We start from the raw sequence: 20,823 nt of genomic DNA, 5'->3' as shown, positions 1-20,823 counted from the left end.
GCCAGCTGCTAGCAGTTTGTTGACCTCGTCTGTAATTGCTTGGTTTCGTTCTGGCGCGAAGACTCGTCGTCTTTGCTGGACGGGCTTTTTTTCTGGATCTACGTTCAGCTTGTGTTGGATAACTTTTGGGGATATGCCTGGCATGTCCTCGTGACTCCACGTGAAGACGTCCAGGTTTTCTTTGAGAAACCTTATAAGCCTTGTTCTCATCTCGGGACTCAGCATCGTCCTTATTCTTGTCGTCCTAGATGCTTCTCCTTCGATCAATTCTACTGTCTCCAAGGCTTCCACTTTATCTTCCTCCTTCTCCTTGATCACCCATGTATGGTTCTCCTTTGTAGCCAGGACGGCTTGGTAGCATTCCCGGGCCAAGACCTAATCTCCTTTCACTTCTCCAACGTCATTCTCAGTTGGAAACTTTACCTTTAGGCAATAGGTGGATGTGGCTGACTTCCACCGGTTAAGTGTAGGTCTCCCAATAATTACATTATAGGACGATGGGCAATCTACCACCAAAAAGTCCAGTTGACGGGTCAGCTGCTTCGGGTAGGTCCCTACTGTTACTGTCAGCGTCACTATGCCCTTTGGGTACACCCTGTCCCCACTGAAGCTGACGAGGGGGGAGTCAAATGGACGCAGCCTTCCTGGATCTAGCTTTAGCTGTTGGAAGGCAGGCAGGTAGATGATATCCGCGGAGCTACCATTATCTATGAGGATCCTCTTGGTATTGAACCCTTCAATCGTGAGCATGATGACCAAGGGGTCATTGTGAGGTTGCTTCACCCCTTTAGCGTCCTCTTCATTGAAAGACATATCCTGGTTCGTCTATCTTTGCTTGAACGGGGGTATCATGTGGACGCTATTTACTTGCCGCTGGCACGCCTTTTTTAAGGATCTGAATGACCCTCCCGCGAATAGCCTTCCTGCAATCGTCTTTATCTCCCCGATCACATCTTGTGGTGGCTGGAACAGACGATCTCCGCTTCTTGACGAGGATTCGTGCAGGTGCTTATTACCATCCTTAAACATGCTGGACTCTCCATTTTTCACATACTTCTGTAATTTCCCTTTTTGTATCAATTCTTATATTTGTCCTTTCAGGTCCCTGCAATCCTCTGTGTAGTGGCCGTGATCTTTGTGGAACCAGCAGTACTTGTTCTTGTCACGCACATTGGGAGAAGAATGTAATAGCCTCGGCGACTTGAGGATGTGCTCATCCTTAATCTGCATTAAGATTTTATCAATAGGTATAACCAGAGGAGTAAATTTTACCATTTGTGGAGCTCTTTCGTCATTCCTTTTATCTCCGTCACTGTTTCGACGACCTGAACGTTCCCTCTTTTACCCTTGTGTTCGTCCTCCTTCCTTCCCTCTTTTGCTGGCTTTTCTTCGTCCACTATGGCTACTAATGCATCTTCTACGTTCATGTACTTCTGCGCTTTTAGGAGCATTTCTGCCATCGTCTTAGGTGGATTTTTCGCCAGTGAAACCATAAACTCCCTAGACTTCAGCCCTGCCTTAAAGGTTGTCAGCTATACTTTGTCGTCAGCGTCGTCCACCTCCAGGGTTTCTCTAGTGAAACGTTTCACGTATGACCGCAAAGTTTCTTTCTCCCCTTGCTTAATAGTGAGTAGGTGATCCACGGGTCTTTTAGGACGTTGTCCTCCGACGAAGTGGCACAGGAAGGCGCTACTTAGCTGTTCAAAGTTATCAATGGATGAGGTTGGCAGTTTTGTAAACCACTCTCTTGCAGCTCCCTTAAGCATGGTAGGGAAAGCGCAACACATTATTTCATCAAGGGGCTGCTGGAGTCCCAATGTCGTCTTGAAGGTATTAAGGTGGTCCTGGGGGTCCTTAAGCCCGTTGAAAGGCTCAAGCTGAGGCAACCGAAACTTCGCCGGTACTGATCGTTCCAAGACTGCCACGGTAAAAGGAGAATCTGTCGCCCTGACCATCCTGTCCAGGCTCCGATCGGTCTTCTCCTTAATGGCATTTCTCAGTTCGTCCATCTCTTTCCTCATCTCTTGAAGGAGATCAGAATTTTGCTCGTCTGGAGTAGAGGTCCTTCGTTGGTTGCTTCTACCATGGCTATCTCCTTCATCCTCTTGGACAGCTTTGGACCGATTCTCCTCTTGCTGAAGCTGTTGCCTCATCTCCTGATTCTGTCTGGTGAGCTTTTCAACAGTAGCCGCAAGTGCTTGGACTTGTTGGGCCAAGGTCGCTGAATCCTGATTTGACTCCATCTGAATATTAAAGCTAGTAGAAACTACTCTTTTCGAACCTTAGTACGAAAATGTCGTTCCCACAAACGACGCCAAACTGATGAAGCACAGGTTTGTCAGTTGTATTGAGTTCGTCCAGATGGAACCGAATGGTTGCTGGCGTCGTGGAGGAAACAATCAACTCCTTGAAAATGGATATCGGTGTGGTGCCTGCCATAATGCCTCCGATGCCAAAGTTAGTATATTGAGGGTTCAAACAATATTCAAGAAATACAATGAGTAAGTGCGTTTTCTATTATTCATATCTCCCCCTGGTGCTTGTAAGGACCGTATATATATGTTCTCCTGACTTCTAACCGTTGGAGCAATGATTGCAGCTATAATGCTCATATGGGTAACGCCTTGTGTCATTTTAATGTGGTCTTTAATGGGCGTCCAACGGTCTGCGTAGCTATTTATGTAACCGTCCGAGAGGTTATCCCCTTATTAAATGGCTGGGTGTCTTTGTCATTAATGCGGGTGCCTGGTTGGCTCGTCGTAAGAGTTGACTTCGTCATTATCTTAATGTCGTCTATATGAGCTGGAGGCATCAGTCCCATCAAACACTAAACTCCAAAGTACTTCAAAAAAAGAAAATCCAAGAACTGGGTGAAAAGTACCTCCAATTGCAATCTCCAAGTTTCCTTGGCAAGTTTGGGCTTGCTCCAATAATTCCCATGCTCCAATTAACACTAAAACTTTGAAGGTAGTAATGGGTGTGATGGTTTCAATCTCTTCTCATAAATTTGGCAATTAAAGAGGAAGAGGGTAAAGAGATTGATGAGGGTTTAAACTCTGAGGTTCGTTGATGGGTTCTCTCTAATTCTTTATATGGGAATTGGGTGAGTAAATTCGTGAGTAATGGGTGTTGGAGTATGTGTATTTCAAACTCTTAAACTATGCTTGTGTTTCACATTGGTTAGAGATGACTTCTCATGTAGGTTTATAAAACATAGCACCACTTAAGTGGTAGATTGAAAGATAATGGGCTAAGGGTTAGAGTTGGGCTTGGGTTGGACTTAAGCTTGTCTCTATCTCTCTTAGGCCTCAGCTAGAGATTTTTTATGGATATTTGTGACTAGAGTCTCAGTTAATAATTTAAACACATGATATGATATTATTGATTGTGGCTGGTTGTCTTGATATAGTAAATACTTTCTGATAGGGGATATTTTCACCAGTTTTATTTTTTTTTAACACCTTAGAGTTTTTGGTCACCAAGAGCATTATGAGCTTACCAAAAGTATCATCGGTCACAAAGGAAGCGTGACACTGTGTGACGCGTTCCACCCCAACAGTCGTCAGGTATCAATGAGTCGTCAGGTATTGAGGGGTCATCAGGGACCCAATGGTCATCATGTACCTTCCTTAACACTACGCGGCACGCTTCGCCTTGGCGGTCGTCAGATTGATAGCAAGATTGATTTATAGATTATTATGCAATAGTTTAGGAAAAAGTAGTGATCATGAATATATACTAATATGAATTAATAAAACAAATTCCAAAACCTTAATTCTTTTCTTTAGATTGTTTACATCTCTTTACTTTTTTTTATTATCTCCTTGATTAGATTAATTATTTTCTTAGATATATTTAATTTCAAAGTAATCACTTTTTATTAAACTAGATTAAGATTTATTTAGTTAATGTTTTATTAATTTTCCTACATTCATATAAGTCTATGGAGTTCGACCTTGCTTTTGCCGTGAAATTTATATATTTTTGCAAATGTATGAACAGTATCGAAGTATAGTTTTGCAATAGTAAGGTCGAACCCACACGAACTTGTATGAACATAGAGAAATTAACTAAACCTTAACTAAAAAAATCCTAATCTAGTTCAATAAAAATTAATTACTTTGAAATTAAATAAAACTAAGGAAATAATTAATCTAAGCAAGGAGATAAAAAAAAAAAGTAAAGAGATGTAAACAATCTTAAGAAAAGAATTAAGGTTTTGGAATTTGTTTTATTAATTCATATTAGTATATATTCATGATCACTACTTTTTCCTAAACTATTGCATAATAATCTATAAATCAATCTTCCTATCATGAAAGATATTCTCATTAAAATCTCTATTTTAATATGCTATTTTTTGCTTCCAAAAGTAAAATAAAATCATCAATTTGATCCATTGAGAAAAAAATCACAAGAGATATCCAATTTAAAATCAAATCATTAATTGTATCCGTTGATAAACAAATCACCCAAAAAAAAAAAATCAATTTTAAAATTAGGAAATAATAAACTAATCATTTAATCAATTAAGATAAATCCTAAATTATGAGATAAACATGATTGAACTCGTACTAAGATTCCTATCTTAGTTAATAGATATGAAGAAATAACAATAAAATTATTAAAATACAACTACTATGGAAAAAAAGAAATCAAATCTCATAAATAATATTGATAATCTTAATAATGTCTCATCTTCAACCTTAATTAAAAATTTAGCTACTCATACTAATTGAAATAGAACACAAAAAATAAATATTAAACATTGAACTAAATAATAAAATAAAACTAGATTGTAATAGAGAAGTTAGAGAAGTCACAGTGCTATTATTAAGAGAAAAGCCATAGAGAGAGTCACATGGGGCACTGCATTCCAGTTCCAGCCCTGGCCTCAGCCTCCTACCCTCCCGATTTTTTCTATTCTCTTTATAAACTAACCTAAGGCTTATATAAGAGAAGTGCCGCCTGACACACTGACATTGTCCTAATAATACAAGTTGGATTAGCCTCCTTTTCTTACTTTTTTTTCTTTTTTGGGTAAAAGATTTTATCCTCTGTTTCTATTACTTCGTTTTGCTGCTTATATTCACACAACAAGCTGACCATGAGCCCTTACTTCACAAACCCAAAACAAATGAGGCACAATAAAAACTCTTCACAATTTCGTTGGAGTAACGGATAGGCCCATCAAATTAGGACCCTCAAGCCCTGTATATCTCTTATTCCATGAAACAACCTAGTTTCTTTTATTTATTTATTTTCTTTCTTTTCTTAGCTTTCACACGTGGCTCTTAAGTTGGAAAAATTTTAAGACCACATAAAATGACACAACTTATATCACAATTATCCACGTAGTAAATTGTGAGTAGTAGAGAAAAAGTAATAGGTCCATATAAAAGTGACAAACAACCAATTATAATTTAACACGTAAAATAGCTGTGTCAATTTATGTGATACTAAAATTACTCTTTAAGTTGACTTGACAATTGACCTACTTTGTAATTACACATGGTCACACTTACTACTTTGTAATTCCACATGGTCACACTTAAATTGTGAGGATAGCTTCTTCTCTTTTTCCCTTGTCTTTTACTCAATTTCATTAACATAAAAATAAAGCTAAATATACAAATATGAGAGTATTTATTATATATATTTAATGCGCATCAAGAGTCAAGCCTAAGGTATACTATTTGCTCATCTAGTTGTTCTACCCATAGTTTTAAAAACCGGACCGGACCGGCCGGTCCGACCGGTTCAACCGGGAACTGGCCTCAAATTCGGTCCGGTTATGAGGTAAAACCGGAAATAACATTAAAAACGGTGAACAGTTCTGACCGGCCGGTTCAACCTTAAAAACTGAAAAACCGGCCGGTCGAACCAGGAACCGGTCATTTGGCAAAACTGTGCCGTTTTGCCTAAAAAATTAAACCTAATCAATCCTAACCTATCAGATTCATTCAGCTCTCTGCCTCTCTCACTTCTCTTCAGTCGCCTCCAGCCTCCTCAACTCATTCCTCAAGCTCTCAGCCCTGTGATCACGCTCTCCCTCACGCCTTCACCGCTCAGCGCAGTGCCTCGCCCTCACCCCAGCCCCTCGCGCACGCGCGCACACCCCAGCCCCTCGCCCCCTCGCGCACGCCTCAACCCCAGCCTCCCAGCCCCAGCCTCTCGCGACCCTCGCGGCCCTCGCGCACACCCAAGCTCCTAGCGCGCGCGCGCCCCAGCCCCTCGCCCCCTCGCGCGTGCCCCTGCCCCTCGCCCTCTCGCGCGCGCCCGGCCCGCCCCCTCGCCCCCTCTCGCGCGCCCCAGCCCCTTGCGACCCTCGCGCACGCCCTAGCCCCTCGCGCGCGCAAGCCCCAGCCCCAGACCCAGCCCCTCGCCCCAGCCCCTCACCACACCCACGATCACTCTCTGCCTCCACATATAGTTAAAAATGGGTATGGTAACTAACTAACTATGGTTCAATTTCATTTTTGCCTTTGTTTTTTCATTTCAATTTCCCTTTGCTATTTGGATGTAATATTGTAATGAACTTATTTGTTATTTGCTATTTGGATGTAAATATAATGACTAAGGAACTTATTTATTTGGTTTTGTTGATAGTTTATTATGTTAAGCATGATTTTTTTTGTAATGTTTTATGTTAAATACTTAAATTCTTTAAAAAATGTTATATACTTCTTTAAAAAATTTATTAATTATTTATATAATTTAAATAAATAATAATTAAATTATTTATGACGTCACCGGTTTGACCATCGGTCGGACCCCGGTCCGACCTTAAAACCGGTAATTAGCTGCTTTTTCGGTTCGTTCACCGTACCGGTTTTTAAAACCATGGTTCTACCTTCTTAGCAAACCATTCTGACCTATTGGCATACAAGTTCCTTTTGTGGCACTTTCACTTTGTTTTAGAGTTTCTACCAGCTAGTCCTGTTGTACAGTCCATTGTGCATGCAGTCTTGGCAATTCAACATTACGCTTAAGGCTTGAAAATTATAGATTTTTTTCAATAAATTTTACAAACATCTCAAAGTGAATATCTGTATCTATAGCATCCCAAGAATTTCGAAGTAAAAATGAGACATCTCCTCCTCAATTTCATACCTTAGCTCACGGATTGAGATCCACTGCAATATTGTATCACGCAATAAGAAATCAATGGTTGAGATTAAAAATTGCAAAAGTCACTATTAATTACAGCTCTTGAATAAAAAAAATTTCAACACCCAACTTTTTACCATTTCACTTTTACACTTTATTTATTCACCCCTCTCATACCCCATGGCTAATTGCACGGTGCAAAAGCATTTTGCTGTTGCACCGAATCTCAATCCCTTAGCCCACTCTTGAATCGAGTAAGTCATACATTCATTTTTTTGCAAATCTAGATATAATAAATAAGTTTTTATATTTCCTTTCATAATCAATCACACGAATGTCATCTTGCTCAAGGGTAAATAAATGCTTAAGAATAAAATCTCGAAAGTGTCGTTGAAGAAATTCTTCTTCAGCAAGCATCCTATTGTCTTGCCAAGCCACTCCACCTCCACAAAAACTGCTTTGATACCAAATTTGATATAGGATCTTTAAGAATTCAACATTAAGAAAAATTCTTAATGAGTTCTTGAATAAAGGTTGATGTTAAAAGAGTTTGAAGTGTTAGAGATATATTAGCCCATTAGAATTTAGCCCTAATGGGCTAATATACCTCTAACACTAAATAAGAAATATTGGATCTTGATGGCTGTGTGGGGTTAAAACAAGGGATAGAACAAGAAATAAGATAAATAAAAAGTCTAGACAATCAAACCTCCTAAGCAATCTTACAAGCTTAAAATTATGGTTTTAAAAACCGAAACGGACAAAGAACCGAAAAAAAGATTGATTATCGATTTTATGGTCCGATCGGGGTCGGACCGATGGTCAAACTGATGATGTCATAATTAATATAATTTAAATAATTTTCATATGAATTTTGAATTTTAATAACTTATTTTAAGAAAATATAAAATATAGAAATTTTTTTTTCTTTTTTTCATACTACTTTTTTTTTTTCTAGTCAGTAATTATTGACAAAAAAAAGAAAGAATAATCTACGTTTCATATTTTTATTTTTATAAATAATAGTCAACTTTAACTATTTATCTATTAAAAAAAAAAATCCAAAATCAAGTGATTAGACAACACACTGACTTGTTAATTATTATGACCAATCCCTTATTCTATTCCCAGCCACACACGTATAGCCTTCTTTAATGTTTTTATTTTTTTAAATTTCCCCTCATAAATCTAACACCCCACAGGCCCACACCGTTTACTATCAGTAACTTTTATTTTTTCAGCTCTCATTGTTTTGTCCGCTAGTGTCTCCGTCTTCGTCTCTCTCTATCTGTCTCTCTGGAAGTTAGATCTCCATCAGCTCCTCTCATTTTCTGTCTCACCGAAGAGCTGTGGATACCTCATACCAGTCCAAGAGGCTGGTTTCAATACCAAGCGTGAGCATTCAGTAATTTTCTCACTATCTCAAGCCTAGCAGATCTGAGAAAAGAAAAAGATTTTTATAGCAAAAAATCTTTCCTTACTTGCTTAGACCAGCAGATCTGAGAAAAAAGAAGATTTGTCTGCAAAATAAAGCTTCATTTCAGATCTCTTTCTGTCTTTCATCAATTTTGAAAAACCGGTTCAACCATCCAGATTTTTGGTTTTTCCGGATAAACGGACGGTTACCGGTTAAATCCGGTTTTCTTTACATTTTCGATTTTTAAACATAACCGGACCGGATTACTGTCCGGTTTCAGGTTCAACCGGTCGAACCAGCCAGTCCGTCCAGATTTTAAAACTATACTTAAAATAAGCTGCTGGAATTTTGTTACTATAACAGTTAATGACTACAATAATGCCTTTATATATGCTATTGTTAAATCCTTTCTTGAAGGATCAGAACTCTAAATAACTTATTCCTAAAATGACTACAATTACTAATAAACAAAAAAAAAAAAAAAAAAAAACTTCATAACTTCTAAACCAAATAGAAAATTCAAAACATATAATAAGACCGGATAATAACTAAAGTAACTTTTGAAAGGTGTAAAAATACATCAAATGCTTTTACATGTAACCATTCGACCCACACATGTGACAGTTTTACACTTTTACATGGGTCAAACTGCTTTGTTTGCAATCAAATTTAGTTTTATCATGAATGACTTAGTTACTTGGAATCCAATGACATTTGTTCTTACCTAGAAATTAGTCCTGATACTTGATAACTTAGTTAATCAATTAATCCAAAGGCAAATAATCCATCCAAGGCCTCAATTAATCAATTTGAATCTAGACACAAGGCATCAAACCATCTGTAATCACTTTAAAATAAATATTAAAATAGACTCAAACAAGAAGAATTTTCAGAAAGCACAAGTCTTGTTTGTTCATCATGTTGAATGGTTATTCCATTAAAAAGAAGCAGAATATGATTCCAGGAACTTCACAGATTTGAATATTTCTTGCCAAGAGTAAGTGACGATCCACTCGAGATACCTCACATTGTTTGGGTTAAATTAAATTGCATTTTTTTTTTGGGTAATTCAGTTTATATTTATAGAAACAAAATACAAATTACAAAGGAAGACCCAAAATAAACTAGCAAAGGGAAACCTCCCTACTACAGATACCAAAACAAACTAACTACTGCCCTAACAGTCTAAACAAAAACATCTATAAGGCATCACAACCAGTACCTTTAGCACAATTAAATTAAATTGCATTAGTGTAGGTGTTGCATTAGCGTATATTGAGAGGGCGTTTGGATTCACGTCCAGCCCACGTCCACGTTTTGGAGACCTTTTTTTTTTTTTTTTTTTAAAGCAGCCGCACATATTGACTTTTAGTTATGAACAGTACACAAAATTACTGTTCATGGGTCCCACAAATTTCACTTTTCATCAACTTTTTCATTAAAAATGGGTCCCACAATACTATTCACACATTTAAAAATTATTTTGCTACAGTGTTTTCAGTTTTCAGTTTTCAGTTTCAGCAAAATAAGTTCTATCCAAACAGACCCTGAGTTGTTCATCTAGTGTTTTTTAGGTTAATATAGGCTATCAGAACATTTACAAAAAGTAATTATTGTAACCTGATTAGTCCTTTTGAGAATTACTGTATACGCAACTAGCACTTTGCTCGAATCATGACAAATGGTTTCAGACCACAACCTAATAACACCCTGTAACTCGGGAGGTTTCAGAGCAACCCTGAAAGCAAATTGGTGGAGACGTGAAAAAATACTACCATGGAGATGGATATTTGGATTAGTACTTTTCGATTTATTTCTACATTTGATTGCTAAAGCAGAGGCAGTGAAAATTTGTTCTGCTTGGCAATCAAATGATGAACCTGTTAGGAATCAGTGCTGGTAATCTAAAAACCTTTACCAATGTCAACTAATAGTCCAATAGATAGTTTTTTTTTTGTTTTTTGTCATTTTCTTTTTCTTTTCTGTTTCTACTAAAGAATAATAAAGAGCTCTTGTAATTTCATTGAGTAATGGAGCTAATTACAAAGGCTGCTTTTCAATAGTAATGAATAGTTATCGACTCCAGTATATGTTTTTTTTTTTCTCTAAAACCATATTAATGTTCTTGCTTTGTGTCAGCTGCCCACTTCCTTAGGTTCATGTTTGCTTTCTCTGCCTGCAATTTCAAAACACAAGAAATAAGATGATAAGTCATTATGTATAGAAAACATAATTAATACTAGAGGATTTCAAAAGGATTTTACCTCTTTTTCCCAGTCACATCGCATGGTAATGATGGCCAATATCAAGGTTTGAACAGCTGTTCCACCAAAAATCATTCCAGCCCAAATTCCCTGATTGAGTTTATTTTCATGTCAGAAGGCAATGTTGTTAATTGCTTAATGGATAAATGTTATGGAAATCAGAAGAATTTCAGTGCAGTTTATCTAGTATGAATCAATCTAGTTCAGTGGCTACATGTCACCATGCAACTCCAGAGAAACTCCTTGACTTTTTTTGACAATGACCTCACTTGGGAGGATTATCCGGAGGACTCGAACCCAAGACCAAAGTCTTGTGGGTCTAGGGCCAGATCACCAGACCACCCACCTGGACTTTGCTTAATTAATGTATTTGGTTGCGTAACTTCAGTGATATATCATTGCAGGATTCACTTTGTAAGGTTTATGCATCGAAGATAGTTTTATCGAAATATCAGGTAAGATTAGCTTCAACGTCTATTTTATGAATTATAATCTTTTCATATGAAGCTAAAAAAAAAAAAAAAAATTCTGGTGCAGAAGTACATGAAAACATTTTAACTTGGTGAATGTATTTCTTGCAGTCGCATTTCACAAGAATCCAAGAGACTCTAAAGCATCTTTGAAACAACTTAAGAAGGCTGTGCAAATAATGACTCTGAACCTGGGGAAAAATGTTTCTCACCTTTCCTAACATGATTCTAGTTAGTGTCGCTGCAGGATACCTAATTAATTTCTTCCAAAATATTTTATCTCAGTTTAGCATATTCTTCACACACTTTCTTCGTAATTAGTCAAAGTACATACCAACCTGCAGGTTAATCTGATCAATTTTAAATTATCTTGTTTTCAACTTTTGCCTCCTAGTTTTAATGTGAAATTCATTCTAGATGAGCTTGAGTTTTATGTGGGCAAGAGATGCACAATGAGATCAGCAACTGGATAGCATAGTCATTACAAAGTGTGGCTTGCTTGCCTTGACTCAATTGAAACAGCAATACGTACCATAACTCCTTGGTGGAGGAACCATCCCATGAAAAATCCAAGCGGCACCCCAACCAGATAGTAGCAACCTAAGTTTATGTATGCAACATATGCTTGCCATCCAGATCCCACAGCCACGCCTGATAAAAATTTTAAAAAAATATATAGGTAAAATTAAATCAAGTTAACTATATAAAATTCAAAATATGTAGCTTCTTTTTTCCCCCCTATTTGTACACATTTCAAATAATGAGGGGAAAATCTATGAAGGAATTATTACCAGAGAGAACTGGCTGAACACTGTTGAGAAGAATTGTGAAGGCTAAGAGGATCGAAAGCTTGTTCACTTCTTCCAGTACAGATTTACTTGAAGAGAATATCAAGGCAAGCTCGTTGTGGAAAAACATTATCAATAACCAGAAGAAGAGGCCAATTACAATTGATGTCACCACCGATACTAATGTAGCAAATTTAGCTCCTTTCCCATTGCCAGCTCCAAGTTCATTTGAGACCCTCACTCTGTTTTATCACCAGAAGCTTTAATATAATTGGGATTTTCTCTCTTTCTATTCATGAACTGAAATTCTTTCATGTCCTTAGAGAAGTATATATATATTCACACACACTCATCTGTTGCATGTTATACAAATGGAAATCAGAGTATTTTAGTTTTAATTAAACTTAGCATAGGTATGTAATAACAAGTTCTCATTGTAATCAAAGCTGGCCTATTTACATACCCTGGCTACATATGCACATTGTTGTCATTGGAGGGATGCATCATGCATGCCTCACAAGTCACAAACTCATGTATCTCAATATATAAAAAAAAAAAAAAAAGGCAAATGTATGCTCCATTTAGAAAATTCCAAACCAATATATAATGAGTAGTGATTATGACAAACAAATTGTCACTTCAAGTCACAGTTTCAATTACTTTTGGGGTGTTTAAAGCGTAAAACAGTTTGGGTGCAACAAATTTATCCATATATAATACAACAACAGACTTAAACGCATGCAATGGTTCAATTTTTTTGTTTTTTTGTTTTTTTTTTTACGCATGTTTATTTAAGCTTATGAGTTGACTTATTTTTTAAGCTAGCTTGTATATAATTTTTTGAAACCTTTATATATATAAAGACATCTATACTTTTATTCACCTTAATTTTTACGTTAAATAAACCAATAATTTTTAAGCTATCCCAAATCGATTTTGTTTACTTTGCTGTTATACGGTCACACCTAAACCAATTTTAGGGTTCATAAATGTCTTGGCAAATCATAGTGTCAAAACATAAAAAATTGGGTAGTATCAATTAAATTGTATTAGGGGTAAGCCTAGATCAATAGCTGCCTAAAGAGAGTGTGATTGATATGCTTGTGAAGCCAAGTTTGATTGTGAAGTTCAAGTATTGCTTGAACTCAATTGAGCGCATGCCTTGTTGAGAACGAGATGGTGCTCCCCTACCCCGTAATGAGGGTGCAAAGAGAGTACCTACAAAGGTACTATTGAGCTCATAGTTGGGGGTGAAGATTTGTTTAGTCCATCCCATGATAAGAGAAGTTTAGATATTACTTTATTGGTTTTGGAATCCTGCAGCGGTTAGAAGAATAAAACGGAGGTGTATTACTCCTACTAAAAGTGGTAGTTTCACATTTAAAAGAAAAGAAAATAAGGAGGTGTGTCAATTACTGTAATTTGAGTAGTGGTGTAGTTCTGAAAGGGGGGCTGGGGGGTGTTAGAAGACAAAGTTTTGTTTAGTGTCTTAGTGTGGGGGCACATTTCGGTGTATTGGAGTTTTGGGTTAGTTTATATTTGAGAATTTTATGTGAGACTTTATGTGTGGTTGCGATTCCTATTATTGATAGTAAATTTTGGTTGGCATTGCTTGTAGATATAGGCTTGAAGTTAGCCCAACCACATTAAATATTGATGTCTTATGTAATAGGTTTAATTTATCATTTGAGTGATACACTTCCACTAGCTCCAAATCACAACAAACACCCAAAATAAATAAATAAATAAATGTGTTCTTATACACCTTGAATTCTAAACTATTCTTGAAACCAAAAATATCCTTTCTAGTAATTTTATTACAAAATAATTTACAAGGAGGAAACTTGGGAGTGCCAGAAGGTCTAGTTCATGCACTAGAAAGATTCCAGAGGATCTACCATTACTACAGTAGAAAAGCTGAAATGTTTGTAGATATTATAGAAAGCAAGTGAAATGTTTGCGGATATTACAACAAAGAGACTAGGTATACAAGGTTATTAAAAGTATATTGTAACTATTCCTCTACAATGAATTTTCTATGGTATTAGGTCTCAGAGTTGTTTTGAAAAGGTTTTTCATTGATTTTCCACTTCATTTCCAAAAATCTTGTATTGAGTTTTATTACTTTTATATTTCATATTTTTAGATTCAGTATATGTCAAATGGTGCTAGAGTATAATTATTTGGATCACTTAACTAATTTTTTTTTTAAGATATCATTTAAACTTATACCATCCACTCCTAAGTATTACTCTTTATCATTAGATTGATACTTAACTAAATTAAATTTATAATAATAATAATAATAATAATAATAATAATAATAACCACTCCACTAAATAATTAGTATAGGGTTTAAAAAGTTTTATTTTAAATAAGGATCATTGATTGCCTATGAAAAATAGTGTTGCCGCACAATAGTACTTATCCATCGACATAAACCTTAGCGGATCAAACTCGTAACTCATAAGATAGAGACCAAGGATAGGAGCTACCATACATGGCTGAATTATTATTATTTTTTTCCCTTATTGATGATTAGATATGCTCAAGCTCTATTCCTCAAGTGCCCATCTTAGCACGTCATTCATGCATCTCTGTGCTCGTCTCTTTGTTGGTAGCCAAATTCTTTTTTTTTTTTTTTTTTCTTTTTTTGAACAAAGGAAATTTTGTTAGCCAATTGTTCAGAACTGAATGACGTATATATAAGATGATGACACTCTTCCAGCAAGCTTGACTTTGTAGAGATGAAAGTGAAAACCAGACGTAACTTTGACATGTTGGATGCATGTTTTGTAATAATTATAATTACATTAGTATTATTTATATAAAGCAATGAATGACATAAAAGAATTATTTTCTGCATAGAAAGAAAACAACAGGAGGGATTATAAAGTCTTAGAAAGCAAAGATTAGATTGGATTGGATCATGTGGTGATTATTAATTGGCTGTCAAAACGAACCCCCGAAATTCAATCCTAATACTACTCACAAGTCACAACTTTGGGCTCGCAACTACAACCAAGAATATATTAATTAAAACTATTACTAGGACTTCAAGACTTATTTGTTTTGTTATTTTGTTGTTTTCACGAAACTTTTTCACCTACACTTAAACGTAACATCCTTACCAAAAACACCCGTAATTTCAGCATACAGCTAAAGATGAATGGTCAGGCACGCTAACTGAGACATGGGATCCACCAAAAAATAATTGTAATAATTTAAGTTAAGACTTTGACAAAAAGCCATACCCGGTTGCAGCAAAAAATGCCAGAGGAATCATAAACTCCCACCCATTTATGGTCATACTGCCAATTGCCAAACGAGACAAATTGCATTAGTCCACAAGTTGGCAAATGATTATTCAATAACAGAGGTGTGGTTATATATATATAAACTGATCACTCATTACTCGACATTAATAAAATTTTATATAGCCTTCTAAAAGTGAAAGTTTTTTTTTTTTTTTTGCTTGAAGAAAGTGAAAGGTAACTTATTTTAAAAATAATTTCAGACTAAAATTCTTCATCAATCATCAGACACAGATCGACATAGTCTATTGCCATGTAACAGATGAGAATTACCATATGGACAAAGCATCCACTGCAATCTCTGCATTCTTCAGATTCCCTGTCATCAGTACAAGTACTCTGTAATACCAATTCTCTAAGCTGCAAATTTGAATTACAAAGAAATAATCTTTAGTTATTCAGCCAAAAGAACAAAAAGCACATGATAGAATGTCACAACAGTTCAAACTTCAAAAGATGTTATTTTTTTATAGATCAAAATAAAATAATAAAACATTAAATTAAGACCCATTTTAATTAAAAATAAAAGTGTTTCAAAAACTATTATGAGATTTTATTATTTCCCCGTTACATTATAAACATGTGGTTCTATCTTTCCTAACCGTCCGCATGAGCGCAAGACCCTTGCCCAAAAAGAAGAAACAAATGCTCAGGGAAAAAAAGAAAAGTAGAAAAAAAGCAAAACATGCAATAAGGAAAAATGAAAAAACCATATGATTGCAAAAGCAATTGAATCATTAAATGCCTAGTTTTCACACACACAGAGAGAGAGAGAGAGAGAGAGAGAGAGAGAGAGAGGCACCAAAGCATGACGCCAGAAGCAACTGAGAGTTTGACAAACTCCCAGAGACCAGAAAATGCTTCAATGGAGAAACCAGTCCATGTAAGGGGGCATCCACCACAGATAGTATAAGCGAGAAGCCCAAACACCAAAACCCACCAAGAAAAGTTCAAAGTAGCGGCAGTTCCAACCACACCCAGCTTAAGTTTATACACAAACAGCCAACTCACAATCACATGCACCACTAGTGCAAGCAGAGACACCCAAGCAATCACCCCGGCCTTCATCTGGCTCTGCAAGAACCTCTGCAGAGGGAACTGAAATGCACAGCAAAAATGAAGTGGTATCAACCACATAGCCACCAACCCCGATAGCTCTGCCACTTCTGGAGGCTGTCCTAAGAGCTTCAAAAACGGAGAAGCACATAGATAGAGAGGCAAAAGCAAGACACAACACACGAACAAAACGATCCATGAACGCTGCATATATACGCCTAACATGTAATACTTTTTGGCCCCAAACGCTTGCCCACATAATGTCTCTAAGGCGCTTGCCATTCCCAGCTGATGCACAAAAAAGTGAAAAACAAACATTAAAAAGAGACTATCACATAAGCAACGTTAAATCATCGAATTCAAGATGTTCTGCTCCACTGCTCTGATTCCATGTTAAACTACTTATTCTCGGTTGACTGAAATTTGTGAGTTTATCCATTTAAACATAATTCTAACGATATATGTAAGCTTAAAGTGCAATATATACCAAAAACGAAACCAAAAACCCAAGTGAGCAATAGTTACCAAGAGGCCCAAGTCGAAGCCAAGAATGACGTTAGTGGCAATGGAGATTCCAGCGAGTTCAAGGTCACCCAAGTGACCAGCAAAGGCTTGGGTGATGACCACCATGGAGTAGGAAGTGATACGGCTGAAGATTGAAGGACCCACTATGTGCCACAGCTTCTTTGATTCAATCCAAAACCTCCTAGCAAGATATTGGTCTTGATCATCAACATCCTGTCCATCATATGATCGGACGGTTGAAGCCAAATTATCCAGTAAGGGAACCTTGGCATCCTCTAATGCCCCACTACTAGACATCTTTGATCTTTCAATCTGTTATCTTATATTTTTGGCTGTACTGAATAACGGCCTTGTTTATCTTCTTACGAATCTTGGTATCCAAACAGAAATACAGAGAGTTTATGTAAAAGTACAAGTCCAAGAAATCCTCTGATCAAGCAGTATCAGTTACTGAGCTGCCTATTATAGCAGATAAGTACACAGAAAACAGGGGAAGTCAAGACTTCGAAGAACAGAGCACCACCACTTGTAGTTGATTGATGAATACGACCTGTAGTTTGTTTAGTTAAATGTGTGTATGTCACTCACGTGCAAGCTGGTGTTAGTTATACACGTGCCACTTGTGCCAAGTGCTGTTAGTGATTAATTTTTCTGTTAGCACAGTTTATGGGTGTTAGTTAGAGTTAGTTATCTCTTAGCTTGTATATATATATTAGTGATTGTAATTATAATTATGCAATGAAATCATTTTTCCCAAATTAGTTTTCATATGGTATCAGAGCGCAAAACCTAAGATTTTTCTTTTAACAGATTTGGGAACCTTTTTCTTTCTTTTTCTTTGAGAATCTTTTTCTTCTTCTTCTTCTTCACAAGCTTCAAAGCTTCTTCAATGGCTGCCACTGGTACAACTACTACATCAACTTCTGGAACTTAATCTTCCACACAAGATTCATCAAATGTGAATGATCCTTTGTTCTTACACCATGGAGAAAATCCTAGTGCTGTCCTTGTTTCTCAGCTTCTAGTCGATGGGGGAAAACTACCCTGCTTGGGCTAGGTCTGTTAGGAAATCTCTCATTGCTAAGAATAAACTTAGCTTCATAGATGGCTCTCTCACTTTGTCATCTCCAATTGTAGATTCTCCATCTACAATCCAAGCCTGGATTCGTGCAGATAATATGGTAGGGACTTGGATAATCAATTCAGTCTCTCCAAGACTTCAGGCTAGCATTGTTTATAGGGAAACTGCTTTGGAAATTTGGAAAAATTTGAGGGATACTTTTTGTCACAAAAATGGACCAAAGATCTTCAATTTGTAGAAGCAGATCTTAGAGCTTCATCAAGGTGAAGTTTCAATCACTGATTTCTTCACACAACTAAAGGTTCTATGGGATCAGTTGCAAAGCCTCAACCCTTTTCCCTTATGCACTTGGGGAAAATGTCAGTGCAATGTGAATCAAAGGCTTACTGCTCTTCAAGCCAAAGAATCAGTGATGAAGTTCCTCATGGGGCTCAATGACTATTTTTCTTAGGTCAGAACTCAGATTCTACTCATGGATCCTTTACCTTATGTTAACAAGGTGCACTCTTTATTAATTCAAGAAGAGATGCAAAGGAGTGTTAGCATGGGTACAAGAGTTTAATCTACTGCTTTGGCCACCAAGACTCAGAATTTCACTAATGGGGGTTCTAATGGCAAAGACAGACCAATGTGTACTCATTGTGGTAAGTTAGGCCATACCATTGACAAATGTTACAAGCTTCATAGATTTCCACCAGGTTACAAGACCAAGAACAAGTCTATGGCTCATTTGGTCTCTTTTCCTACCCCAGATCAACCGCATAATCATATGGCAATGACTCCTCAAGAAGGTGTACTTGGTCATGTAGCTACTAATACTATTGCTCCTTCCTTCACCATAGATCAGTACCAACAGTTGCTAGCCCTGATTGGTGCATTACCATGACCATCTCAGCAACATACTAAAGGGCAAGATTACCACATGGCCAATACTGTGGGTTTCCCTAACAACACAATGGCAGGTATTTCTTTAAACTTCAAGCATTTTGTTTTCTCTGCTCAGATTGTTAATAGAAAAGCTTATAATATGGAGACTTAGGTTATTGATACTGGGGCTACTGACCACATAGTCTATTTTGTGAGTTTATTAACTTCAATTACTGCTATTTCACATTCTATGGTGCAATTGCGTAATGGGGAATCAGCTATTGTCACACATATTGGCACTATCCAATTTTCTTCACATATAACCCTCACTAATGTCCTGTGTGTACCATCCTTCTCTTTTAACCTTTTATCTGTCAGTTCCATGACTAAAACATAACCTCTTTTTTAGGTTTTCCTTTCTGCTCATTGCTTTATATAGGACCTTACCAACTGGAGCACGATTGGAGTGGGCCAAAAGTCTGATGGTTTGTACTTGCTGCAACAGTCAAGCTTATTTTCAACTTCTAGTTCTCTTGTTGATTTCTTGTCCAAGCACAATATTAGCTCTTTTGCTGCTTTTTCTTCTAATAATGCTCACAATAATCTGTATTCTTTGTGGCATTCTAGACTAGGCCATTTCTCTGATGTTAAGCTTTAGTCTTTAAGAAACATTTTTCCTTTCTTGCAAAACTATTGTACTAAACAGTGTAATGTTTGTCCATTGGCAAAACAAAAACGATTGCCCTTTCCTTTTAATAATACAATGTGTGATTCTCCTTTTGACTTGGTGCATATGGATATATGGGGTCCTTTTTCAGTTCCTACCTCAACTAGTCATAGATATTTTCTTACTTTAGTTGATGATGCCACCAGTGCAACTTGGCTTTTTCTCATGAAAGAAAAATCTGAAGTCAAAACCTTGATTGTTTCCTTTTATAACATGGTTTTCACTCAATTCAATGCCAAAATCAAATGTTTTAAATTTGATAATGCTCTAGAGTTTAAAGTCTTTGATTTTTATTCAGCCAAAGGCATAATTCATTAAACTAGTTGTGTTTATACTCCACAACAAAATTCTGTTGTGGAGAGAAAATATCAACATATTTTGTCTATTGCTAGAGCTTTACAAATTCAGTCCAATTTGTCTCTCTCTTTTTGGGGTGATTGTGTACTCACTGCTGTGTATTTGGTCAATAGACTGCCTTCCCCTCTTTTAAAACACAAAACCCCTTATGAATTGCTGTTTGGACAGATTCCTTCTTATTCCCATATTAGGGCTTTTGGTTGCTAGAGCTTTACAAATTCATTCCAATTTGCCTCTCTCTTTTTGGGGTGATTGTGTACTCACTGCTGTGTATTTGATCAATAGACTGCCTTCCCCTCTTTTAAAACAAAAAACCCCTTATGAATTGCTGTTTGGACAAATTCCTTCTTATTCCCATATTAGGGCTTTTGGTTGCCTATGCTTTGCTTCCACTACTGGTCCTAAGTCTTCTAAGTTCTCTCCTAGACCCAGAAAGTGTGTTTTTATTGGATATCCCTATAATATCAAAGGTTATAAGCTCTTTGATCTCTTATCTCACACTGTTCTTATCTCTAGAGATGTAGTCTTTCATGAGACAGTTTTTCCTTTCTCTATGCATGCAGTTGTGCCTTCCTTTCCTTCTCTTATTCCACTTCTTGCAATGTCTCCCATTCCATCTTCTTTTTATGAAACCTCTCCAAATTGTACCTCTTTTCCATCTACTGCTTCTCATTCCCATTTCCAATGACACCATCATTAATGTTCATCATGATATTGATGAGGATCTTCCTCAAGATCTACCTGAGGCTCCAGATGAGCTTATGGTTCCTGATCAAGCTCTTAGGTTGTCTTCTAGAACTTCTAGGCCTCTGTCATATCTTCAAGCTTACCATTGCAGTCAGGTGAC

The 20,823-nt window shown here is 36.8% G+C and overlaps 2 protein-coding genes across 2 annotated transcripts; both read right to left on the bottom strand.

The window, feature by feature from the left end:
• Positions 1-375: 375 nt before the first annotated feature.
• On the bottom strand, positions 376-813 carry LOC142625463 (uncharacterized). The gene has a single exon (XM_075799114.1). The coding sequence runs from the start codon at positions 811-813 to the stop codon at positions 376-378; it is 438 nt and encodes a 145-aa protein (XP_075655229.1).
• A 9,713-nt stretch (positions 814-10,526) lies between these two features.
• On the bottom strand, positions 10,527-17,601 carry LOC142623277 (protein DETOXIFICATION 27-like). Its single transcript, XM_075796667.1, has 8 exons — positions 16,945-17,601; positions 16,166-16,707; positions 15,637-15,723; positions 15,304-15,360; positions 12,053-12,291; positions 11,794-11,912; positions 10,792-10,881; positions 10,527-10,703 (listed from the first exon to the last, which is right to left on the bottom strand). The coding sequence occupies exons 1-8, from the start codon at positions 17,239-17,241 to the stop codon at positions 10,644-10,646; spliced, it is 1,491 nt and encodes a 496-aa protein (XP_075652782.1). The 5' UTR covers positions 17,242-17,601; the 3' UTR covers positions 10,527-10,643.
• Between the last annotated feature and the right edge of the window lie 3,222 nt (positions 17,602-20,823).

This window comes from Castanea sativa, chromosome 2, assembly GCF_040712315.1.
Source record: "Castanea sativa cultivar Marrone di Chiusa Pesio chromosome 2, ASM4071231v1".
Lineage (NCBI taxonomy): Eukaryota > Viridiplantae > Streptophyta > Magnoliopsida > Fagales > Fagaceae > Castanea > Castanea sativa.
The sequence above is the reverse complement of the archived record's forward strand: the minus strand, read 5'-3'. Positions and strand labels throughout refer to the sequence as shown.